General features: G+C 42.9%; 1 protein-coding gene across 7 annotated transcripts in view; it reads left to right on the top strand.

The window, feature by feature from the left end:
• Positions 1-19674, top strand: part of Tcaim (T cell activation inhibitor, mitochondrial) — a 35803-nt gene extending 16129 nt beyond the window's left edge. For 5 of the 7 annotated variants that reach the window (XM_052186899.1, XM_052186901.1, XM_052186905.1 and 2 more), the window contains 6 exons: positions 6027-6149; positions 8697-8794; positions 9371-9462; positions 12426-12658; positions 16173-16304; positions 17942-19674. In XM_052186899.1, the coding sequence (XP_052042859.1) occupies positions 6027-6149; positions 8697-8794; positions 9371-9462; positions 12426-12658; positions 16173-16304; positions 17942-18182 (919 nt within the window). In that variant the 3' untranslated portion in view covers positions 18183-19674. The remainder of the gene's footprint in view (positions 1-6026; positions 6150-8696; positions 8795-9370; positions 9463-12425; positions 12659-16172; positions 16305-17941) is intronic. The other 2 variants (XM_052186902.1, XM_052186903.1) reach the window with 2 other exon arrangements.
• Positions 19675-19962: the final 288 nt, after the last annotated feature.

The following is a 19962-nucleotide window of genomic DNA, read 5'->3' as shown; positions in this document are numbered from 1 at the left end:
CAACAAAAAATAGATATGAGATACTTGGTGTAGGTCAGGGTTTCTATTCCTGCACCAACATCATGACCAAGAAGCAAGTTGAGAGGAAAGGGTTTATTCAGCTTACACTTCTACATTGCTGTTCATCATCAAAGAAAGTCAGGACAGGGATTCACATGGGGCAGGAAACAGGAGCTGGGGCAGAGGCCATGGAAGGATGTTACTTACTGGCTTGCTTCACTAGCTTGCTCAGCTTGCTGTCTTATAGAACCCAGGACTACCAGCCCAGGGATGGTACCACCCACCCACCAGGGGCCCTCCAACCCTTGATCACTAATTGAGAAAATGCCCCACAGCTGGATCTCACGGGAGGCACTTCCCAACTGAAGCTCCTTTCTCTGTGATAACTCCAACCTATGTCAAGTTGACACACAAAACCAACCAGTACACTTGGCATACTTTGTTTAGTAACCTGCAGTTAATGTTTTAATAACTTTATGGTTTTGTTCTTATTTTTTTATTAGAAGATATGTTCATAGCATTATGTTAAGTATAGAAAGCTGTTTGTAAAACACTATGCCTGTTATGAGCCCATTTTTATAGAATATATTTTATGAAGTAAAAGGACAGATGATTTATCAAAAGATTAGCATTATATATTTCAATATATCACTTTGGTAATTTTGCGTGATCCTATTTTTGTTGTTGTTGTTGTTGTTGTTTTATTTCTTTGTTTTCTGAGATAGGCTAACAGCTTGTATAGCCCTGGCTGGCCTGGAATTCCCTATGTAGACTAGCCTGGTTTTGAACTCATAGAGGTCTGCCGGTCTCTATCTTCTGGGATTCAAGGCCCAACCAACCATGCTCAGCCAAGCTAATGCTCTCTTTTTTTTTCTTTTTCTTTCCATTTTTTAAGAGTAGATTCCTTAAAGCCAGTTCCATGCTATTTCAGCAGTTGTATCCAAAGAACCCAGTGACTGACCGTAACTTAGGACATTATCCTCTGCTGTCCGCTGCCACTGAACCTCCCGTGTATTATCTGCTCTGACACAGTCCCCCTTGTCATCTGACCACATTCCCCCAAGGTGAAGAGGAAGTTAGCAGAAAGGGAGACAAGAGGGCAGTGTGGCATGAGTGTGTGTGGGCAGGAGTCTAGCTGTGATACCTGTGTGTGGGCAGGAGTAGCTGTGATACTTGTGTGTGTGGCAAGAGTGTGTGTGGGCAGGAGTGTGTGTGGGCAGGTGTCTAGCTGTGATGCCTGTGTATATGCATGTACATGCCTGTGTATATGCATGACCTATCATCTCTCACATATATTCCATTGCCTAGATTTCTTTCTGCAAACATGCCAGAGGGAAATGGAGACATGAGAGATGCTTTAGTGATGGGGCAGAAGTGAGGGCAGGTGTGACGAGCAGCTCTGTCAGGTAGGAATTGTCACATTCAGGTGCTAGTTTAACAATCCAGAGGCGAAAGTGGACATAGACACCTTCCTGGTACAGCCTGCCAAAAGTCTACATCTGCTTTAAGAGCATGCTGTTTGCTTACCTTAACTTCTGTAAAGATGGACCTGGTGCTGAGAGTGTTTGACCTACAGGATGTAGAAGAAATGAGATTGCTTAAGTCAAGAAAAACAAAAAACAAAATGCAAAAATGAAAATATTGGACCTTGCTCCAGCTAAGGGTTTACGGGTAGAGTATTAAAGAATTTGTTTCAGACAAGCATTCCTTCTGTGGCTCTGTGGAGTATGTTGTAGAGGACAGTTCTGGTCCTGAGTGAGCTAAGTGAGCATGCATTATTTAAACATTGTCCCAAGGACCCAGAACTAAGTTCTGGCTATCTGGTAAAATAATGAAAACAGACATGTAGTGGGGGTACTTTTCACCCTTGTAGCTGTAAAATAGAACAGAAAATAGCTTGAATTACTGAATTAGCAAAAGTTATACTAAAGTATCATGTCTAAAAAAAATTATACACACACACACACACACACACACACACAGGGTTAATAAGCTTGTTGCTGTAACCCTGTCTATTTGAAAAGTGTGCTGATTTATATATATATATATATTACACACACACACACATAACACACACACACACATAACACACACTCACATATTCAAACACACACACCTATAATGGCCTGAAGCAGACATCCATGTAACTACAGCTGCAAAACGCAAACACTTTGGAAAGAACATTGTACCATAGTTCATTCATTTGCGTGGATCTTTGCTCCTTTTTCCAGTGGTAATTTAGAAACAAGTGTCAAATTTGAAATCAGATCTGCTAAGTTGGGGTTCTACTGCTGAATTCTGTACAGGGTCCCCAAACAAACCCATATGAATGTAGCTTTTCCCCTGTGTGAAGGAGCAGCCACACCCCCAAAACAATAGGAGGAAAAATTTAGAAGTATGTCAAGGATTATCTTTTTGTAAATGAAAATAAATAATAATAAATTTTAAAAAAACAGACTGAAACCAGAAAAAGATAATTCAGAAATATTCTTCAGGGTTTCATGTATAAGCCAATTTTTTCATAATTCTTCATTTAAATATTCAATAATCTCCCCATCTTTAATATGATATACTTTATTTTATTACATTATCCTAGATAGTGAGTTCTCAAGAATAGGGCATGTGTCTGTCAGCACTGCGTGCTACATGTTTGCAGAACCTACCCAATTCCTTAAATGACCTGAATTTACTGACTTTAGAACTATGAAATAAATATGAAGGTGGGAGGTGTAGCCCAGTGCAAGAGTACTAGGAAAACAAAGTAAGCCTTGGTTGGAGGAGACATGTGATGGGCTGGGTGGTCACTAGCAAATTCAGGGTTCCATATGGAAATCAGAGGCATTAAAGTCAGCCTGGGTGGTCAATGGGATTTAGCAGTGCAGGTGCAGCCGCTCACCTAGAGCCCTCCTGTTAACTTCATTAGCATGTACTAAAAACACTACTTCAGAATTTGCCTTTATCTTGTGAGCCACTGTGATGTGAATTCCCACTCTCCTCAGAGCCTGCTCATTTTTCAGACTACTGTGGCTTACTCTGTACCCTTAAAGAGAACAGCTTTATAAACTACTGTTTCAGGAAATAAAGTCAGGGAAAATTGATCCCTGTTCATCAGTCCTGTTTTCAGTAGCTTTTTGTCGCGACATGATGGTAAACTTGTCATTAGTTAAGTAGAATCTTTCTTAGCTTCTTAGATGAAATTAGTAATGATAGCATTATGATAGATGCTTAACCTTACTCAAAGTCCTCTAGATGGTTCGAGCATTGACACCTCAGTGACATACGTGGGCCCATTAGAAGGCCTTATAGAGTTTGCGTTTAGCTTTAAGCAAGCGTAATTTTATGGGAGAAGGACTAGGCCAAACACGAGAGGGCAGTACTGTAAGAGAAAGAGCCCTGAAAGTGGACTGCAGTGTAGACTGATCACTAGATCTGTGACCCCTGTGCTTCCGTTTTGGTTTTGTCACAGTCTCACTAGTTATCTGTGGCTAGGCTAAAACTCACTATGTAGCCCAGGCCGGCCTTGCACTTCCAGAGATGCAGCTGCCTTGCCCTGCAGAGTACTGAAATTAGAAATGTGTGGCAATCCCAAAACTCACTATGTAGGCCAGGCTGAACTCAGAGATCTGCCTGCTTCTGTATCCCATGTGCTGGAATTTAAGGTGTGCACCATTATGTTCAACTTTGGAATTCAGAATTCTTTTTTTTTTTTTTTTTTTTTTTTTTTTTTGGATTTTTTTGGATTTGGATTTTTCAAGACAGGGTTTCTCTGTGTAGCCCTGGCTGTCCTAGAACTCACTCTGTAGACCAGGCTGGCCTTGAACTCTGAAATCCGCCTGCCTCTGCCTCCCAGAGTGCTGGGATTACAGGCTCAGAATTTTTAAAAAGGGTTATGGGCAGGATAAATTGATATGCCAGGTAGTGACTCAAAAACTACTGAGCACATTTTCCTAGCAGTAAGGACCACTTCCCCATCCTGCCATGCAGAACCCTTCATGATCTTCCCCTTCTTCTCTTCTGTCACATCTTAGACCGTCTGATCTGTATGTGCTGGTTCTGGAGGTGAATTTGCACGATCAGCGCACCCTCCCTTCTTACCCACACTCCTCAGGTTCAGGTCTACATCAATTCATGAGGCCTCTCTTTCGTTTTGTGGCACTCATTGCTCCTTCTACTAAGTCTTCTTTTACATGAAGACTTTATCATCCCTATATTCCCAGCATACCACCATATTGGATATCTGGGATAAATATTTATTTGATAAATGTATAATGATTTCATTGTTTTGCAGGTTTTAAACTAGATGCATCTTAATGCTTTAGCTCACATCTAAAATGATTGATGGTAGCACCTTCTGTGAGGGCTTTGTCAGGCACATGTAAGCTCTCTACCCCATACTTCAAGTATCCCCTGTGAGGAGCTCTGTGAGTGCTCTGTTCACTCTTTAAACTGTTTCTCTCAGCTCCTGGAGCTTTCTCTTGTATAAGTATGCCTGGGACCCACCCACACCTTGGCTCAGTCACCTTCTCATTCTGTGAACACACGAACACACACATACGAACACACACACACTGCATACACTACTTTTTCAGCTCCCCTCCCCAGGACTCCACCCATGTATCTTCTTTCTCTAGACGTCTGTTGAACAACTAAAGACTGCAGGCAATAACAAGTGTGCCTGTGTCTGGCTGTTCTTAGCACAGCAAGTGACATCATTGAGGAAGGGCTTTGGGTGCCTTCACTACATCTCCTGACAGCTGCCCCTCTCTAATCCTCAAAACATTCTTTAACATTTATTTTTCCTCATAAGGTTTTTGAATAAAATACTGTAAGAAATAAGAATAAGAGAACATCTTTTCTACTGAACCTATTTTATTATGAGTTTGATGAAGATGAATCAAGACTTCAGCTGGGCACTGAGCTGGGGAAAAGGAAGTGGAGCCCAGGGTGGTAGAAAGGCACACCTGGGTGTGCTCTGGGAACTCTGTGGCTAAGGAACTGGAACGACAAGCTTTGCTGACTAGAAGGCTGGGCAAAGAAGAAAGGGTTGTCTTTGAGAGTGTAGGGTACTACAACCCAGTATTAAAATTAAAGGCAGAATGAAGTTCTGCTGGGTTAGAAGCCACACGTTGTCTTGGAACTCCTTCCTCAGCACACATTACCTCTCTTTTAGCGCTGTGTACACCCCATGTTGCTCAGGTCTGCATGGCTCTCACTTGTGCCCTCACCTGTCGAGTGGCTGTACAGAGTAAAGAGCTACTGCAGCCAGCAACAGTAAACAGATTTAAAGGCTTCCAAGAATCTTCACATTCTTCATAATTGTTTCATCTCTAGAAACTAGTGATAGATTTGGTCTGATTAAAATTTAATTTTTTGCAGTACTTGAAGAAGTTGCCATAACAGTAACATGATTCAACAAGGGTAGGCGGCCTCTCGAAGTAGGCTTGTTAGAAGTAAAGGTCTGGGCTGGAAAGATAGCTCAGTGGTTAAGAGCACCAACTGTTCTTCCAGAGGTCATGAGTTCAAATCCCACATAATGGCTCACAACCATCCTTAATAATGAGATCTGATGCCCTCTTTTGGGGTGTCTGAGGACAGCTACAGAGTACTTACATATAATAAATAAATAAATCTTTAAAAAAAAAAAAAAAGTAAAGGTCTGAGCCAGGCAGTGGTGGCACAGGCCTTTAATCAGCACTTGGGAGGAAGAGGCAGGCAGATCTCAGGGTTCAAGGATATCCTGGTCTACAGAACAAATTCCAGGACAGCCAGGGCTGTGTTACATAGAGAAACCCTGGGTCAAAAAAAAAAAAAAAAAAAAAGATCTGACAACTCAGCTTAACAGAGGACTAGTTTAAAGTGTGTTTGGGACTGTTGGTTGGTTTGTTTTATTTTTGTTTGCATTCTTGGGGATGGAGCTGAGGCCTCACTTGTTCTAGGCTTGTCCTCTGCCTCTGACCCCTATCTGCAGCCATATGTATGTGGTACTGGCAGAAAGGTAAAGTATTTCTTCTGTTTTGGGTCTCTAGGTCCTGGTTAGGTAGCAATGGGAAAGGTGCTGTTAAAAAGCTGAAGAGCAGTCTGCCACTTAGGAAGGAGCTGGATCGACTGAAGAGCGAGCTATCTGAGCTTCTGCAACTTTCAGATATCAGGTAATAAAGAAAACGCCCTAGTTGTCTTAGATACTGGCTTATTCCTATGAAGAGACACCATGACCAAGGCAGCTTATAAAAGAAAGCATCTAATTGGGAGCTTGTTGACAGTCTCTCAGAGGGTGAGCACGTGACCATCATGGTCTGCAGACACATAGGTATGGCATTGGAACAATAGCTGAGACCTTAGGTGTTGAGACAACACCATGTGGTAGGGACATCCTGGGCTCTTTAAACCCTGAAGGCCACCCCTAATGGCACACTTCCTCCAACAAGGCCACACCTCCTAATCCTTCTCAAATAGTTCTACCAACCAGTGAGCAACCATTTAAACATACAAACCAGCCTATGGAGGCCAGTCTCTTTCAGACCCCCACACCTGTGCACACATGCAAATATGCAGGAATGAGTGTAGCTCAGTTAATAAAGTGCTTGCTGAGTATGCAGGGGGCCCTGGGTTTCATCCCCAGCACCATAAAAACCAGGCATGGTGGTACACACCTGTAATCCCATGATTAAGTAGGGAGAAACAGGATGATCAAGAAGATGAGCATCTTTGGCCAAATGACAAGTTCCAGACTAGCCTGAGACTAATGAGACCTTATCTCAAAAGTACTTTTTTAATTAAAAAAGTAATGAAAGTACAAGAGTTACCTAGTGTTAATACTTTCCAGTAGTTAAGTATTTGCCTTTTTAATTTCTCTGATAATCTAATATTTTTCAATTGTCATTTTGTGAATATAATCAGACATCTGTAAGAATACTAAGATGAATTTTTGTTTAAAACACAGAAGTAAGATTTAAGTTCTGATATTTTGGGCACAATAGTTGAATCTTTTATTACATTTATTTGTGTGTGTGTGTACATGCTATAGCATATGTATGTAAAATGGGTCATTTACAGAAATCAGTTTCCCCTTTTCCACCATGTGCATGTGTGTGTGTGTGTGTGTACATGTTACAGCATATATATGTAAAATGGGTCATTTACAGAAATCAGTTTCCCCTTTTCCATTATGTGTGTGTGTGTGTACATGCTACAGCATATGTATGTAAAATGGGTCATTTACAGAAATTGGTTTCCCCTTTTCCACCATGTACGTGTGTGTGTGTGTGTGTGTGTGTGTGTGTGTGTGTGTGTGTGTCTAGGAAATATGGAGGACTGAACCCAGGTATGCATTCAAAGTCTATGCTCTAGCATCATGCTCAACTCCAAAACCCATTCTCTTATTTTAAAATACAAACAACATTTTGTTTTTTATGTCTTTGCAGTGCATTGACATGGCAACAATGCTTTTACTCCTGTGTCTTAGTAACTGTTCTATTGCTGTAAAGAGACACCACGGCCAAGGCAACTCTTACAAAAGAAAGCATTTAATTGGGGGCTTGCTTATAGTTTCAGAGGTTTAGTTAATTATTATTATGACAAGAAGCATGGCAGCATGCAGGAAGACACTGAAACAGTAGCTGATAGTTCTGCGTCATGATTGGTAGGCAGAGAGAGACACTGAACCTGGCATGGGCTTTTGAAACCTCAAAGCCACACCCAGTGCCCTACTTCCTCCAAGCTGCACCTAATCCTTTCAAATAGTGCCAGTCTCTGTTGGCTAAGCATTCAGATCTGTGAGCCTGTGGGGCCATTCTTATTCAAATCACAACACCTGATAATTCATTTCCCTTCCTTCCATCCTTCCTTCCTTCCTTCCTTCCTTCCTTCCTTCCTTCCTTCCTTCCTTTCTTTCTCTCTCTTTCTCTCTTTCTCTCTCTCTCTCTTTCTCTTTCTCTCTCTCTCTCTCTTTCTTTCTTTCTTTCTTTCAAAAGTTGCTTTATTTAAAAATCCACTATTTCTTGGGGCTGGCAAGATGGCTCAGTGGTTGAAGGCACCCGTCACCATGCCTGATGACCTGAATTCCACCTCCCAGATCCCACATAAAGGGGGAAGGAGAGACTTGATTCCACAAAGTTGTCCTCTGGCTTCCATAAACATAGACATGTGCACACATATACACATTATGCAGCTACATACAGACCTCATGCTCTCACACAGTAATACACATTAAACGTTTACAGATCATCTAATACCAAGTATAGTATAGTAGCACACTTCTGTAATACCCAGGATCCTCATCTCAGGCTCAAGTAGTTTGAGCTACATCGAGAGATCATGGAGGTTTAAGTGGGGGGGGGGGGGGGGAGGTTGGGTGGAGCTGGAGAGATGGTTCAGTGGGTAAAAAGTATTTACTATGCAAGCTTAACAACTTGAGTTCTGTCCTTAGACCCTAAAGTGGAAGGAAAGAACCAACTCCTGCCAGTGTCCTCTGACCTTGTGGCCATGCAGTGGCATAAGCCACCCCCCCCCACACACACACACACAGCAATTAGAATAATAGGAATGATTGTTTTAAAACTTTAAGAGCAATAAACACCTTGGAACCGTAAGATCAGTTAAAGCATGATGCACATCCACTTCGGGAAGCAGGCAGTTGGAGTGAGAGCCCGTTCATCCTCTGAGGTGCTGCTGTTAATGTCACTGTGTCATTGACTTAGGTGGCAGAGGGGCTGGGGAGTGGCCCATCGCTGCAGCCAGCTACACAGTCTTAGCCGCCTAGCACAGCAGAACCTGGAGCCACTTCAGAATGCAAAAGGTAACTGTTGTTGACGCTCTTTCACGACTGCATGTGCTACAGTACGCCCCTGTAACATTGTAGTGGCTGACTGACTTTATCAGAGCTAAATGCTTAAGAGGGATAGCATACACCTTCAATCCCAGCATCCGAGATACAGAGCGAGGCAGGCAGGCCTCTGAGTTCCTGAACAGCCAGGGCTACACAGAAAAACTCTGTCTTGAAAAAAAGTTTTAAAGTTTAAATCTGTTCCTTTAAGATTTATTTATTTATTTATTTTATGTATGTAAGTACACTGTCACAGCCTTCAGACACACCAGAAGAGGACATCAGATCCCATTACAGATAGCTGTGAGCCACCATGTGGTTGTTGGGAATTGAACTCAGGACCTCTGGAAGAGCAGTCAGTGCTCTTAACCGCTGAGCCATCTCTCCAGCCCAAATCTGTTCTTTTAAATAAACAGAAATATAATACAAGCCTCTAGGATCTAGTGGATGTAGTCCTGAGTGTATACACTAAGTTTCAGTAATTATTTGCACAGTGTTACAAGGACGAATCCTCTAGGCCATAACCGAGGGTTTGTGTTTTATCGTCAGGATGCACCGTTGTGTTCACAGACCGCTCCGGTATGAGTGCACTGGGCCACGTGATGCTGGGAACCATGGATGTCCACCACCACTGGACGAGGGTAAGGGGGAGCCAACAGCTAGCAGGCCTTTCTGACTGGTGCTTTCCTGCCAAGCAACAGTAGTATGCCAGCAGGCTGCAGCACTTGAAAGGATAGCTCCAGTTTTCAGTCTAGTGATATCGCATAAGTAGTACATGAAGGAGAAGATAGCTTTCTTTTCTACTTTTTTATTTCATGTACATGTCTGCATGTGTGCACACAGAAGTCAGAGGGCAGGCTGTAGAAGTCATTGGTTTCCTGCCCTGGGCTCCCGGGATTGGGTCGGACCCTCACACTTGAGCATGTGCTTTTGCTCTCAGATCATCTCACAGGCCCATGTGCTAGGTTTAAAACCCTGAGACTGGGTTATTTACTGAAAAAAGCTGTTTCTAGATGTGATGTATCAGCACACCCCATTAATCCCTCTGGCTGGAAATCAGACTTGCCCTTAGTACACACTTGTAATCCCAAACTATGAAGGTGAAGGTAGTTTGTAGAAGGAAGCTCCCATGTTTGAAAGAAATGTCTAACTGAGTGATAGAGTGATAAATCAAAGAAAGATTTGACAGAATAGGATAAGCCCAACTCTCATGAGAAGAAAGAGGAAAAGGAAGCTGCTTAGAGGGCAGTACCGAGAGAAGGAGAGAAGGAGGGAGAGGAGAGGACAGGAGAAGAGAAGAGAGGAGAGAAAGGGAGTTTTACAGAGACAGGTTGAAGAGAGAACAAGCTAGACACAAGTGAAGGCAGAATGAGCCAGAGAATAAGAAACAGCCATAAGGTTAGAACAGATTGTTAAGAGTTAGTTTGAGGGGCTGGAGAGATGGCTCAGTATTTAAGAGTGCTGACTGCTCTTCTGAAGGACCTGAGTTCAAATCCCAGCAACCACATGGTGGCTCACAACCATCTGTAATGAGATCTGATGCCCTCTCCTGGTGTATCTGAAGATAGATACAGTGTACTTTCATATAATAATAAATAAATCTTTAAAAAAAAAAAAGAGTTAGTTTGATGTCAAGCACAGCAATTCAAGGGAAGCTGAGAGAAGCCAAATCAGCTACTTGAATCAGTAGCTGAATTGAACCAGCCAGATAGAGTTCAGAAAGAGCTAGAAAGGGTGAGCAAGTCTCAGAAGCTAAAAACATTCTAGGCCTAAATTAGATCACACAGAGGCCAAAGTTTCCAGGACTTGGTCTAGGTTAGAGACGGAGGCAGTGAGCCTCCGAGACAACAATTACTATAGGCGAATATAAGTTAGTGTTCCCCAACCCCACACTGGTCCATACTGCTGAGTGGGAACAGCAGCACACAGTGACGATGAGGATGCAGAGGGCTGGCTGTCCTGCACTGCTGGCGTGAATCCAGTGGACAGACACTCTGCAAGGAACACAGCATCTGAAAGAACTAAAGAACTTAAGGACCATGCTTGGCATGTGACCCAAAAGTTCACTCTTGGGCATTTATGCTGGAAAATGAAAAACTGTCATGTAGAAATTAATGCATAAATATTCATAGTATCCAAGAGCAGAGGAAATCCTCATGTAGTTGAGTATAAGTTCTGCTCAGAAATGAGGACGAGGCCCTGTTAGGTGCAGAGGCCAAGGTGGGAAGTCAGTGTCTGGAGGGTATGTCCTGTACACAGGACAGAAGAACGGTGCTGTGGCTGCCTGCACATGGGGATCAGCAGCAAAGATAGCTGGCCACCGACAGGACATGTGGCAGATGCGGTAGTGCAAGTATGATCTCACATGGGTCTGCACTTGTGAAAAGACAGTATAAACAAACCACACTAGTCAACAGAGTGCTTACAGCCTTACTAGTATGTCTGCACTCACATTCAGAGACACGCACCTCTTTCTGTTATAGAAATGCAGTGCACACTGAATCCACAGTTCTCAAAGAACCTGATGTACTTACTGTATACACATAAGTAACCCAAAAAGAGAGTCAAAGCAAGAAGTGGGATGATTTTTTTACAAAACAACCAGTAGATGATGGATTGTTATAGAACTCTGTAATTACCCCCGTGATAGACTGCCCGATGCTTTCTAGTCCTCTTAGCCTTGTACAGAGCCCATCTTTCAGTAGACAACCTCTGTCCTTAAAATCCTCTGACCCTAGCTCCTCCCTCCCCTCAGGCTCTCCTCTTTCCACTCACCAGCAGATGTGCCTGCTGTGCACCAGCCACGCTCAGCTTCCTGTTGGTTTTGGACACGATCTTCCTCCGCCCCCTGTCCCCCAGTCATCTTACATCCATGTCTCTAAATTCTCTTCTACTCTGGTGAAGTCCGAAGTCTTGGCAGCCTCGGGCAGCACTTGAGCTCACAGTCTTGCTTTGTTTTCTTGCCTCTGGAATGTGAACTGCAGCAAATACAGAAAGCCCTCACACCCTACATGTGCAGTTGCTGCTGGCACCCACACAGCAGGTACCCAGGAGTGCTTTTCGCGCTTGTCAGTTGAATGTGAACTGAGTTTAACCTCTACATAATGCTTAGGATGTGGGATGTATGCATGCACGCACAAGCCCATGGCCTGTCAGTGCCTGGGGCTGACTTTTACTTGGGGTTTCTCTTTCTGAAGCCGCTTCTCAGTTCCTGTCTAAGACCGCCCAGTCTGACAATATGTTTTGAATATTAATGTTTGCAGGATTATATTGTCTTCTTTTACTGTATTTTACTTGAATGTGCCATCTACAAAAATAATTTTTAAAACTTTCTTATTTACTCAGGCAGGAGTTGCACACCCCTTTAATCCCAGCACTCAGGAGGCAGAGGCAGGAGGACCTCCAAATTGAAGGTCAGCCTGGTCTACCAAACTAGCTCCAGGACTGACAGGGCTACACAGTCATTAATTTTGAGACATTAAATCCTGCCTCAATAAAAGAAAAACATTAAAATAAATTTTTAAAGGCATCTCATTTATTGGACTCCTAAAGTTATGGTAATATAAAGCTGATTATGTCTCTTTTTTTTTTTCCAATACTATAGCTTTTTGAAAGCTTGCCAAGTTATTTTGACCTTCAGAGGAGAATGTCAGCCCTAGAAGACCAAATAAGCAGTCTTCTAGGGGGAATCCAAGTGGTTTACATCGAAGAGTTCCAGCCGGCACTCACGCTGGAAGAGTACTACTCTCTCCTTAACACCTTCCATAACCAGCTGCTGAGGAGCGGCCTGCCTCCCCATCCCCAGAACCTGAGCGGCTTGCAAATGATCCTTAGCAGGTGAGCATCAGAACTGCATGGGATGTGTGTGCTTCAGCTCTTCTGTTTTCTGTTTCAAATGAATGGTTAAGAGTGGATACTCCTTTTGTAGAGGATTCAAATTCAGTTCCCCGGTGCGGATATCAGGCAGCTCCACACCACCTAGAATGCCAGCAGCTCCAGGGGATCCAGTGCCTTTAACTCCTCAGGCACTGCACTCGCATATAGAGACTGAAACACACACACACACACACACATATATATATATATTACATATAAAATATATAATAATATATTATTATATGTATAATGTGTATTTTTATAAATATACTTTTATATCATATATAAATTATATATGTGTTATATAACTTTGTAAACTTATATAATATATTATGTAATTATATACTATTTATTACTTATATATAGTTATTAATTATATATAATTATATAAAATATATCCTATATAATTATATATCTGCTATATAAATATGATTATTTTATAGTTTTATACAATTATATATGATATGCTATATAGTATATAATTATATATAATATTTATTTAAATATAATCATTATATAACATATTGTTTTTATATAATTATATAAAATTATGTGTTACACATTATATATTAATACATAATAAATTGTATTATGTATGGCTTTATATGAAATTATAATATTATACAGGAGGATCACTGTAAATTCAAGGCCAGCCTGAGCTAAACAGTGTAACCCTATCTCAAAAACAAAAGAAAGTCACCTACTTGTGAAAAGAATTGTGTTCACAGCGCAGTTCTGCATATGTGGAAAACCAAACTAACAGACTGAAGAGTGGATCTCTAGAACATTCTTTGAAGATATGGCCACTGCTCAGGGAAGTCAATCATATAAACATGAGAAGTTAGGTGAATAGCTAGTGTGCATGCTTGTGCGTGTGTGTGTGTGTGTGTGTGTGTGTGTGTGTGTGTGTCTGCATGCGTGCGTGTGCGTGCTTTTTACCTGCACTTTTGCTCTGTGCTATTAAATGCAATCTCAAGTCCTCCCTGACACACAGACTGACTTGTCAGTCGCTGCCGTGTGTCTCAGAGAACAGTAGCATGTCCTCCCCGACACACAGACTCACTTGTCAGTCACTGCCGTCTGTCTCAGAGAACAGTAGCATGTCCTCCCTGACACACAGACTCACTTGTCAGTCACTGCCGTCTGTCACAGAGAACAGTAGCATGTCCTCCCCGACACACAGACTCACTTGTCAGTCACTGCCGTGTGTCTCAGAGAACAGTAGCATGTCCTCCCCGACACACAGACTGACTTGTCAGTCACTGCCGTCTGTCACAGAGAACAGTAGCATGTCCTCCCTGACACACAGACTGACTTGTCAGTCACTGCCGTCTGTCACAGAGAACAGTAGCATGTCCTCCCTGACACACAGACTGACTTGTCAGTCACTGCCGTGTGTCTCAGAGAACAGTAGCATGTCCTCCCTGACACACAGACTGACTTGTCAGTCACTGCCGTCTGTCACAGAGAACAGTAGCATGTCCTCCCTGACACACAGACTGACTTGTCAGTCACTGCCGTGTGTCTCAGAGAACAGTAGCATGTCCTCCCTGACACACAGACTGACTTGTCAGTCACTGCCGTGTGTCTCAGAGAACAGTAGCATGTCCTCCCTGACACACAGACTGACTTGTCAGTCACTGCCGTCTGTCACAGAGAACAGTAGCATGTCCTCCCTGACACACAGACTGACTTGTCAGTCACTGCCGTGTGTCTCAGAGAACAGTAGCATGTCCTCCCTGACACACAGACTGACTTGTCAGTCACTGCCATCTGTCACAGAGAACAGTAGCATGTCCTCCCTGACACACAGACTGACTTGTCAGTCACTGCCGTGTGTCTCAGAGAACAGTAGCATGTCCTCCCTGACACACAGACTCACTTGTCAGTCACTGCCGTGTGTCTCAGAGAACAGTAGCATGTCCTCCCTGACACACAGACTCACTTGTCAGTCACTGCCGTGTGTCTCAGAGAACAGTAGCATGTCCTCCCCGACACACAGACTGACTTGTCAGTCACTGCCGTGTGTCTCAGAGAACAGTAGCATGTCCTCCCCGACACACAGACTCACTTGTCAGTCACTGCCGTGTGTCTCAGAGAACAGTAGCATGTCCTCCCTGACACACAGACTGACTTGTCAGTCGCTGCCGTGTGTCTCAGAGAACAGTAGCATGTCCTCCCCGACACACAGACTGACTTGTCAGTCACTGCCGTGTGTCTCAGAGAACAGTAGCATGTCCTCCCTGACACACAGACTGACTTGTCAGTCACTGCCATGTGTCTCAGAGAACAGTGAGCATGTCCTCCCCGACACACAGACTCACTTGTCAGTCGCTGCCGTGTGTCTCAGAGAACAGTAGCATGTCCTCCCCGACACTCAGACTGACTTGTCAGTCACTGCCGTCTGTCACAGAGAACAGTAGCATGTCCTCCCCGACACTCAGACTGACTTGTCAGTCACTGCCGTGTGTCTCAGAGAACAGTAGCATGTCCTCCCTGACACACAGACTGACTTGTCAGTCACTGCCGTCTGTCACAGAGAACAGTAGCATGTCCTCCCCGACACACAGACTGACTTGTCAGTCACTGCCGTGTGTCTCAGAGAACAGTAGCATGCCCTCCCCGACACACAGACTCACTTGTCAGTCACTGCCGTGTGTCTCAGAGAACAGTAGCATGCCCTCCCCGACACACAGACTCACTTGTCAGTCACTGCCGTGTGTCTCAGAGAACAGTAGCATGTCCTCCCCGACACACAGACTCACTTGTCAGTCGCTGCCGTGTGTCTCAGAGAACAGTAGCATGTCCTCCCCGACACACAGACTGACTTGTCAGTCACTGCCGTCTGTCACAGAGAACAGTAGCATGTCCTCCCCGACACACAGACTCACTTGTCAGTCACTGCCGTGTGTCTCAGAGAACAGTAGCATGTCCTCCCCGACACTCAGACTCACTTGGACGGGTGTTCTCATCATCAGTGTTCCTATCAGTCTAAGGTAGCTTTTCGTTCTTTTTTTCTTTCTTACTTTCTTCCTTTTTAGCTTTGTTTCTTTGTTTTTTTTGTTTTGTTTTTTTGTTTTTTTCCCTGAGACAGGATTTCTCTGTGTAGCCCTGACTGTCCTGGAACCTGGACCTAACTTTATAGACCAGGCTAGCCTCAAACTCAGAGATCCACCTGCCTCTGCCTCCCCATGGTGGGGTTAAAGGCATGCCCACCACACACAGCTTAAGGTAGATTTTGATGATTACTTTTCTTTGTTTGTTTTGTTTTTTGAGTCAGGGTTTCTCTGTATAGTTCTGGCTGTCCTGGAACTCACTCTGTAGACCAGGCTGGCCTCTGCCTCCCAAGTGCTGGGATTAAAGGCATGCGCCACCACGCCTGGCTGATGATTACTTTTCAGTCACTTGCAATTTAAAAAAAAAAGCATTATCTGTGGAGGTGGTAATATTGCCCTTAATACATGCTCCATTTCAGTGACAGGTATGCACCAAGTTTGCATGAACTTGGGCATTTTAATATCCCAGCTCTCTCGGATCCAGCGAGCCTGCAGTCATTCATGAGAACCAAAGCCCAGCAGGCAAGAGAAAATATGACAAGAAGGGAGAAGTAAGTACTGTCCACTCCAGGAGGCTCAAGGCCCACTTTGATGCATGAGGCCTGACTTTCAGGCAGATAATAGAGAGTATTGCTTGCATTTTATTCACGTGTAGGTGTCCTCTCTGTTGGTATCAGTAGAGACCAAAGAGGGCAATTGGACCCCCCGAAGCTGCAATTACGGGCACTTGTGAGCCACCATGTTGGTGCTGAGATTTGAACTTGCATCTCTGGAAGAGCCACAAGTGCTTGAAAGGACTGAGCCATCTCTTTAGTGCAGTCATATTTAAATTTTAAAGTGTAAGTAGTTGTAGTTCATAAGTACTTGTTACCATGTTGTTTGTACTTTGAACCACTTGACAGCCAGTGCTTTCCTTCTTACAGGTTTGAAGCTGTAGAGTTGTGTCTAGTATAGAGGAGAAAGTGTAGGAGTGAGTCCATGTGACAGAATAGGCAGACAGATGGACAACAGGCTCAGACAGTTGAGCAAGAAGGGATGAGCAGCTTAGGGCAGGCACAGCCCAATCGAAGCATCCCAGTAAGGAAGGACGGACGGTCGGATGGATGGATGGGCGGGTGGGTGGATGGATGGATGATGGATGGATGATGGATGGATGGATGGATGGATGGATGATGCATGGATGGATGATTGATGGATGGATGGATGGATGATGCGTGGATGGATGATTGATGGATAGATTGATGGATGGATGATGCATGGATGATGGATGGATGGATGGATGGATGGATGGATGGATGGATGGGTGGATGGATGATGGATGGATGATGCATGGATGATTGATTGATGGATGGATGGATGGATGGATAATGGATAGATGGATGGATGATGGATGGATGGATGAATGGATGGATGGATGATGGATGGGTGGATGATGGATGTATGATGGATGAGTTAGATGATGGATGGATGGATGATGGATGGATGATGGATGAGTTAGATGATGGGAGGATGGATGATGGATGAGTAGATGATGGATGAATGATGGATGGATGATGGATGGATGGATAGGTGGATAGATGATGGGTAGATGGATAGACAGACAGACAGTCAATTTCTTCATTTAGTCACTAGCAGTGGCTGAAGGAGGTATATAAAAACTTTTAAAACTATGCATTATTGGTCTGGAAAGATGGCTCAGTGGTTGAGAGCACTGACTGCCCTTCTAGAGGACTCACGTTTGATTTCTAGTACCCAAATGGTAGCTCACAACCATCTGTAACTCCAGTTCCAGGATTCTATCACTTTTTTCTGTTGTCTGAGGGCACCAAGCACACAGGTAGTCCACAGACATGCATTTAGATAAAACACCCAAACCATTAAACATAATAAATCTGTGAAAATAGGAAAAAGTTGTGTATTGTTTTTATCTCTCTGATGCTAAAAAGATTGACTAAATTCTTGAAGAATGAAAATAAATCGCCAGCACTTGGCTCAGGGTAGCTCTGGACATGTCTTTTCACATCACTGTCTTGTATGGACAGTGTGCCATCACCCCAACAGTTAAGAATATGTTTATCAGTGGTACCAGGAATAAAAAATTAAGGAATTTTTAACTTAAAAAAAAAGAATATGTTTATCTTCTGTCTTCTATTTAGTAATAACTTACAGTAGCTTTTTTATTTAATAGGTTAAAAGTTATGGAAAATGAATTGATACAGGCTTCAACAAAGAAATTTTCTCTGGAGAAGTTGTATAAAGAACCCAGCATTTCTAGCAGACAGATGGTAGATTGCTGTAAGAGACTCCTAGAACATTCGCTGCCCTATCTGTATGGGATGCACCTCTGCGTCTCACATTTCTATTCTGTTATGCAAGATGGAGACCTGTGCATCCCATGGAACTGGAAGAAAGGAGAAGCCATGAAGTAACACAGATATCTGTTTTATTTTCTGAAGAATTGAAAAACTGTTGAATTTGTTTAAATTCAGTTTGATATAACATTAGTATTTATATGTTAGAACAAAGTGTCTAACTGCTGCTATAAAAGTGGGGTGGGTTTTATTTTTAGTGATTTTATGCTAAGAAACTTGTTTTTAAAAGGTTTTATCCCCCTAGATTTATGATGCTGATGACTAGGCAAAAGATACTAAAAGGAAAAAAAAACTATTTTAAAGATATGCAATAGAAGGTTCTGTAAGAGTCATATATTTTTATATAGTGAATGTGAGTGTATATTAATTGGTCTCATTCAGTATAGCTCTTTAGGACTGGAACTCAGTTTTTACATGTAACACAGTTTAATGTGCACCTTCAAAGTTACGTCTCATAGACGTAACTATGTAGACAGTAATAAACAGTTATTCAAAACAGATGACTGATGAATAGCAAAAATTAAATAACCAAATTAAAAATTAAATAACCAAATTTTGCTTAAGAGAAAAAATTTTAAACCATATTGAATATATACTATTAACCTTATTTGGCTGGGCAGTGGTGGTGCACGCCTTTAATCCCAGCACTTGGGAGGCAGAGGCAGGTGGATTTCTGAGTTCGAGGCCAGCCTGGTCTACAAAGTGAGTTCCAGGACAGCCAGAGCTACACAGAGAAACCCTGTCTCAAAAAACAACAACAAAAAAAACAAAAACAAAAACAAATTGTCTGATACTAGTTTACTAAAACATCAGTGACAGAGAACTTAAATACATGATTTCTTCTACCAATTAAAATATCTGTAGAGCATATTCTGGGTAGGCACAGGCATCCCGAGATGAGTAAGATGTACTATTATAACTTAGCCTGAAGCTCCTTAGGAAGCTTTCTTTATTGCTTCAGCTGTGGCTCATTCGCAGCTGAAGCAGGGCCACCTGTGCTCAGTGTCTTCTGCAGTGAGAAGCCTGCTCCCTGTCCAGAGCAGACCCACAGTGCATTAGAAAAAAGCAGATGCTAAAATCAGCTTTTCATGTTTTGGGTTTTTATGAATCATCAGTAATTTAAACAGTTCAAATTTATGTTCAAATAAGAAGTAGTTTATAAAAGGATTGTGTGTGCCATTGTGGCTTTTGACCCATGCTAATGTGACAAATGTTGCTGTAAATACTCTCTATAAGAAACAGTCCTTAAGTAGATTTGGTGGCACACATCTTTAATCCCAGCTCTTGGGAAGCAGAAGCAGATGGATCTCTGTGAGTTTAAGGCCAGCCTGGTCTGTAAAGTGAGTTCCAGGACAGCCAGGGATGTTAAACACAGAGAAACCCTGTCTGTGGAGGGTGGAGAGGGGGGAGACAAACATGGAATTTATTAGAAAATTGCTTAGATTGTGCCATGTCTAATATCAACTAACATGGAATCTTGTATAATGTGTGTTGCACTGGATTTGTCTCAGAACTAATTGTTTCATAATAAACTATGCCTTGGCCACCACATAGCTGCTTTCCATATTTTCCAACCATTCAGTTTCATGACTTTAGTGGCAGGAAGTTATTAGATGGGATCCTTTGAACTTCATCGGAGATGTATGTCCTCTCTCTACCACAGAGGGAGGGTGCAGGTGACACCTCTGGTACGAAATGGTCTCCTAAGAGGCCTGACACTTTGGAGGGTGTGCAGTCACTTGATGGCATCAAAGGCAGACCTGTCCCAGTCTCAAGCCCAGAGTGTTACAGTATTGTTTTTCTTGAGACTGGCCTTTTATGTAAAGCATTGTGGGTC

This window comes from Apodemus sylvaticus, chromosome 7 (assembly GCF_947179515.1).
Source record: "Apodemus sylvaticus chromosome 7, mApoSyl1.1, whole genome shotgun sequence".
NCBI classification, from domain to species: Eukaryota; Metazoa; Chordata; class Mammalia; order Rodentia; family Muridae; genus Apodemus; species Apodemus sylvaticus.
This window is presented reverse-complemented; position numbering and strand designations above follow the sequence as displayed.